The sequence below is a fragment of the Rattus norvegicus genome, chromosome 4, assembly GCF_021556685.1.
Source record: "Rattus norvegicus strain SHRSP/BbbUtx chromosome 4, alternate assembly SHRSP_T2T, whole genome shotgun sequence".
Classification (NCBI taxonomy): domain Eukaryota; kingdom Metazoa; phylum Chordata; class Mammalia; order Rodentia; family Muridae; genus Rattus; species Rattus norvegicus.
Window position 1 is genome coordinate 117,732,191 of NC_141537.1, and position 6,000 is coordinate 117,738,190.

Sequence of the window (6,000 nt, forward strand, 5' to 3'; positions counted from 1 at the left end):
GTGTCTTGTGGACCTCCTTTATCCTGATGTTCTGTTGCAAATGCCTGTACATACTAACATATTAGTATTTCTCAATTTCTAGTTAGAAGAAAAATGTTAGTTTCTTTTTTGTTATGTATGTTCTGAGAAGGTGCTGCTCTAGAGAGTAACTTTAGCCATGGCTGAAGCAGTAGTTCTGCTCCTGATTGTCTGAGGCTGTTTCATACATTCTGTGTATTGAACTTTTAAAACCAAGCTAGTTAGTAACAGACCTTGAACCTAGAGTTTCACCCAGATTTGTTTACTTCTACGTCTAACCCCTCCCTCACACATTTTATTAAATTTACTATTCTCCTTATGCTTTTAACCTATTATATCTTGCTTTTTTTTCCATTTGAAGTCTTTTGACTGAGGCCAGATGTGGTGTCATACACCTTTAATCCTGTTACTCTGGTGGCAGAGGCAGGTGAATATTTTGAGTTTGAGAATAATCTACCCATAGAGTTGAAGGCTAGTCAGGGAACTTTGCTTTAAAAAGAAAGAAATTAGTTAAAATCTTGCAACTGCTTCATATTATCACACTTGGAGTAATATACATACTGACTGGTTCTCTGTGATACTGCATAACCTGCCTGGTCTGTGTCTTTACCTCTGTCTTGTTACTCGTTTTCTTCCTTGTACCTGATACCTCAGATGTCATTATGCCATTTCTTTAATTACTAATCCTTTCCTATCTTTTGGTCTCTACTCAAATATTAACTACTAAGAGCGGCCTTTGCTCAAAAAAAAAAAAAAAACAAAAAACAAAAAACAAAAAACAAGCTCCAAAACCCACCTGTGGTGGCACAGGCCTCCAGTTTCAGCACTTGGCAGGCAAAGGCAGGCAGATCTCTTTAGTTTAAAGATAGCCTGATCTATATAGTGAATTCAGGACAGCCAGGACTACATAGAGTAACCTGTCCCATAAGACCAAAATTAAGGAAAAGAAAGCAAACTTGACCCTATATCCACAAAAAGATCAACTTTACATAATTTCTTTGTTAATATTTTAATTTTGTGGTACTAGGGATTTAACCCAAGAATAAGGACAGGCTCAGCAAGGACTTCTAACACTAGGTTGTACCTTACACTACTGCTTTCTTCTGGTTATATTTGGTATATTAATTACCACCACCTACAGTGATTTTCGTTTTGCTTTTCTTTGGTTCCTTCTTTATAGGATAAGCACTTGGACAAATGCATTATTTTTCTTATCTACTACTAAGTCCCAAGTCCCAAGCATAATGCCTGGCATGTCATGGAATATCAGAAGGATTATTAGGGCAAGGAATGAATGTAATGAAGACACTGCTTTAAATTTAAATTTTAAATTAAAATAAATATAATGAAATACACTTAGGATTGCACACATAGCAAACAACATCTAACATGTTTCATATTGAAAATTGCTTTTTACAGAAGTTCATGGCCAAGCAAAGGAAGGAAAAGGAGCAGAATGAGACTGAAGAAAGAAGCTCTAGGTGATGGAGGAGAGGAGGGAAGAACTCAGTAGAGATTCATTTAGGGTCCAGTTGATTTGTGTATTTTTGTTATCATTTAATTTGTAATTTTTGTTTCAGAAACATATTCATGTTGTACAAATTTCTGATTGCCCTTGATGTAGAGAAACTGATGGGAAAATATGATGGGTTTGATTTTTATATCAAATCATCAGGCATGGAAATACCTTTTAGAAATGTTAAAATAAATGTTCCTACTGTATATTTCAACACTGTTGTGTTTGTGTTGATTTGTAAAGGCTTGCTTGCCTCTGGATACAGGCAAGGCTCTTCTTTGCATCCCCGGGATGTAGAGTATTTGGCAGTCCATGTGTTACTGGAAGTAATAGCATGATGTGTTACTTTGTCTCAGCTATTCATGTATATAGGTCTGATTCTTACGTGCTCAATTTTTCTGCATAATGAGATGACATCATGTTTGGCCAAGGTAAGTTTGAGTTAAATATTGCTTAACTTTTATATGTGTTAGGAAAGCTTTATTTTTATCTGTTTGTAGAAAGGACCTGCCAGATCATGGAAGTACTAGTTTAGATATACAGAGCAGTTTCTACTTTTTATGGATTTCCAAATATGATTTTAAGACATCTAAATAATTTAGTGTGTAAGAAGTTGGAAAAGCCTCAAAAAAAAAAAATAACTGAATGTTTTCTAAATAGAGGCTAGACCCCATCCTTCCTGATCAGTCAATACTTCAGACATATCTGCTAACTTAAGTAGGTTTCGTTTCTGACCCCTCAGCATTTCTGTATAACTAATAATAGAAAGAAGCAGCAACTCAGAAAATCTCACTTTAGGTGCAGCCCACCACAGCACAGAAGGTTCTGCTATACAGCCAACAGAAAGTGAAGTTCTGGGGCTTGAGTAATGGCTCAGAGGTTAAGAGCACCGGCTGCTTTTATATATATATATATATATATGTTTGATATTTAGCCACCTACATGGTGGCCCACAATCATTTTAACGCCAGTTGCAGAAAATCTGACATCCTTTTTTGGTCTTCATGGTGCCAGGAATGCTTATGGTACTACACAGACACAGACACACACGTGCGCGCGCGCGCGCACGCACACACACACACACACACACACACACACACACACACACACACACACACACACAGAGAGACAGAGAATACCCATACACATAAAATTATGCTAGAATGCTTTTTAAATGTTTTTAAAGTAAAGATTATACTACCTTTTGTTTTCCTCTGCCATTCAAACTAATTGCATACTCTGTTCAGCCCAAGCTACATTACAGAATACATGCAGAATACTAACTAGGGAAGTGAAGGGGAAAATGTTGGCTTGTCCCTGTCAAGGCTCTTGGAGTTAAGAAGTAACAAGAAAAGATTCTAAATAGTAGGAGAAAAATAGGCCAATATTTGCAACCAAGGAAGCTTTAGATTTCATCAGCCTAGACATTGTCTGGGTCAGTGTTGGTCCTTATTCTTAGCACCAAGTAGGAAAGTCTTATTTCCTTTTAATTATCTGGGAAAAGGCTACTTTCTTAATGTGTCAGGATTTGAAAGTTAGTGTAAAAGGAACTGCTAAAGCATGAAAGTGATAAGGGGTTTTTTCATTCCAATGACCAATAATGACAATTGTGTCACAAATAATTTTCCCTTGTGAGACTCTCGTAGCAGCAGATTTTTGTTGAGTTTTGTTTTTTTTTTTTAATAAAAGTGTTCTTGATGTTTTCAGAAGTATGTTTACCTTTCTTTAATCTTGCTGCTGTGAAGTACATGTTCATAACAGATTCTGCTTATTGGTGGAGAGTTGACTTTAGTTGTTTTTTTGTTTTGTTTTGTTTTGTTTTGTTTTGTTTTGTTTTGTTTTGTTTTGTTTTGTTTTTCTCCAGAGCTGAGGACCGAACCCAGGGCCTTGTGCTTCCTAAGCAAGCGCTCTACCACTGACCTAAATCCCCAACCCGAGAGTTGACTTTAGATTGATGCTCACTTTGTAGAAGTTTCTGTTGTTTCACCAGTAGACATTAAAGCAAAAGTAGGCCACATTCACCTTGGCCTTTATAAGAAGTACTTTTATTCTTGTGTGTATGCATGTGCGTGCGTGTGCGTTAGTATCATGCCTTACATGTGGGTTCTAGGAATGAAATCCATGTCATCAGGCTTGGCAGCAGGCACCCTTATTAACTGAGCCATCTTGCTATAAAATTTTAGATTTTTACTTCGTTCTCTGTTAATGAATGTTACAGAAACTTGCCTTTTGAAAAAAAAAATGCATCTGCATGACAAGCATGCCTTGATGGCCCCAGAGGCCAGAAGAAGGTATTAGATCCCCTGGAGCCAGAGTAACAGGCATTTGTGAGCTGCTGTGTGGGTGTGGGAATCAAACCTGCTTTCTCTGTTAGAGCAGTCTCTGTCCCCTCCACCTTAATTTTTGAGATTGTTTTTTCATTAAACCCAAAGCTTACTATCTTAGCTAGACTGACTGGCTAACAGAGGGATCCTCTTGTTTCTTTACCCTCCCAGGTTACAGATGCATACACTATTCTTTTTAAAGCTATGTCTGAACCCAAATCCAAATAAGTTCCATACATTGTGATTGTATGGTGGGCCTTTATATAATTATTAATAGTTTTTCAGGGCTGCATTTGATTCAGAGATAGGACATTTGCCTACTACATACACATGAGGCACTCAGTTGAGTGCCTGGCTTAAATGTTTTGTTCTTTAAGACAGGGTTTCTCTGCATAGCCCTGTCTATTCTGGAACTTGATCTGTAGACTCCTCAAGTAGACCCCTCTGGCCTTGAACTCATGGAGATCAACCTGCCTCTGAAATATATTTTTTTGTAATTTCTTTGATAAACTAGGGGTTTTATTGGATTCGGTGTTTTGTCTAGATATTTATGTTTTATTTTTGTATGTTTTGGAAAAGTACTCATCTGCAGTTGAAAAAAAAACAATCTAATACATAGTTTGAGAAGTACTTCACTTGATCTAGATTTTATTGATTGCAGACCAGTTGTATGTTGTCAGTTTATAAATTGGAAGTTCTATATGTTTATTGGTTTTGGTTTTGATTTTCCTCAGGCTCTTTGGCACAGGAAACCCAGGGCCCTTTATGTGTCAGACTGGTGCTTTGTTACTGAGCTCCAATCCCCGTAGCACTAGTTGCATAATCCACCCTGTCTTAGCTAGGGTCTTATTGCTGTGAACAGACACCATGACCAATTTAAGTTTTATAAAAGACAACATTTAATTGGGGCTGGCTTATAGGTTCAGAGGTTCACTCCATTGTCATTTGGCGGGAATATGGCAGCATTGCAGAATCCAGGCAGGCATGGTGCAAGAGGAACTGAGTTCTACAAAGGAAGCCAGGAATAGCCTGAGCATCCCCAGGCAGCTAGGAGAGGGTCTCCAAGCCCACTCTCAGAGGATACACTTCCTCCAACAAGGCCCACACCTAATAGTGCCACTCCCTGGGCTAAGCATATGCAAACCATCACATACTCTAATTGCCTGGTGGGCGCCTGCAGGGAAATGGGTAGGACTTTGGGTTTCCTAGACAAGGGAACCCATAATGCAAGCATTAAACCAAGTCTACAGCACATCCCTAGACCTAGAGACCTTATAATTTGATTGCTTCTGTCTGTTAAAACTGCTATAGACAGTGCTGTGTGCCTCATCAGAGTCAGAAAAATACCTGATTTCTCTCCCCTCTTTCTTTCCCTCCCTCCCTGACTTTAGTGAGACTTGTTCCTCAGCTTGGAGCCATTTAAATTCTGATATTATAATTCTCAAATTTCTGGAACAATCTACTGTTTATAAATTATTACTATGGAGGCAGAGGCAGGTGGATCTTTTTTGAGCTTAAAGCCAACCTGGTCTACATAAGCAAGTTCCAAGCCAGTCATGGCTACATAGTAGGTCCCTGTCTCAAACAGACAAAAAGAATTACAGTTTTTAGGAACTGTGGGATGATAGACAGCCCGTCAGATTGTTTACTTTGATGTTGCTTTAGGCATCACGGCCAGAAATACACTGTACCAGGGCTACATTATCTACCTTCGTCTTGTCAGTCAATGTATATGCACTTTTCACTGGGAGTTGTAGTAGTTTTACCACCATCTAGATAAATCCAAAATTATATTTAGTTTCACTTACCATGATTACATTTTTAAATCTTGTGTTAACGATTTTATAAAATATTTCTATTCCTCTGAACTGATTTTAAAAGTATATTAGTATATTTTTAAATGTCTATGTTTTTCTTGTTCAATCTGTATTACCTTTCTTGGAATCAGGTAACTTTCTTTGTTAATTTTATCATTTTCTTTGGGAGAGGGCTACATTTTGGGAAAATTTTAAAGTTTTTTTCTTTTTTAAGGGGAGGTTTTATTGGAATTATTTGCATGCTGGGGTGTTGACACAAATCTGTGATCTTGTCACTTAGAGGCTAAGGCAGAAAGATTGTTAATTCAAGCCCATCTTGACTATA

At 37.7% G+C, this 6,000-nt stretch overlaps 1 protein-coding gene across 50 annotated transcripts in view; it reads left to right on the plus strand.

The window, feature by feature from the left end:
• Positions 1-1,748, plus strand: part of Zfp638 (zinc finger protein 638) — a 122,327-nt gene extending 120,579 nt beyond the window's left edge. For all 50 annotated transcript variants that reach the window (XR_015685555.1, XR_015685554.1, XR_015685556.1 and 47 more), the window contains 1 exon segment: positions 1,438-1,748. Coding sequence is in view for 41 of the 50 variants with exons in the window: in XM_087657438.1 (XP_087513564.1) it covers positions 1,438-1,503 (66 nt within the window). In the remaining 9 variants the exon portion in view is untranslated.
• The last annotated feature ends 4,252 nt before the right edge of the window (positions 1,749-6,000 follow it).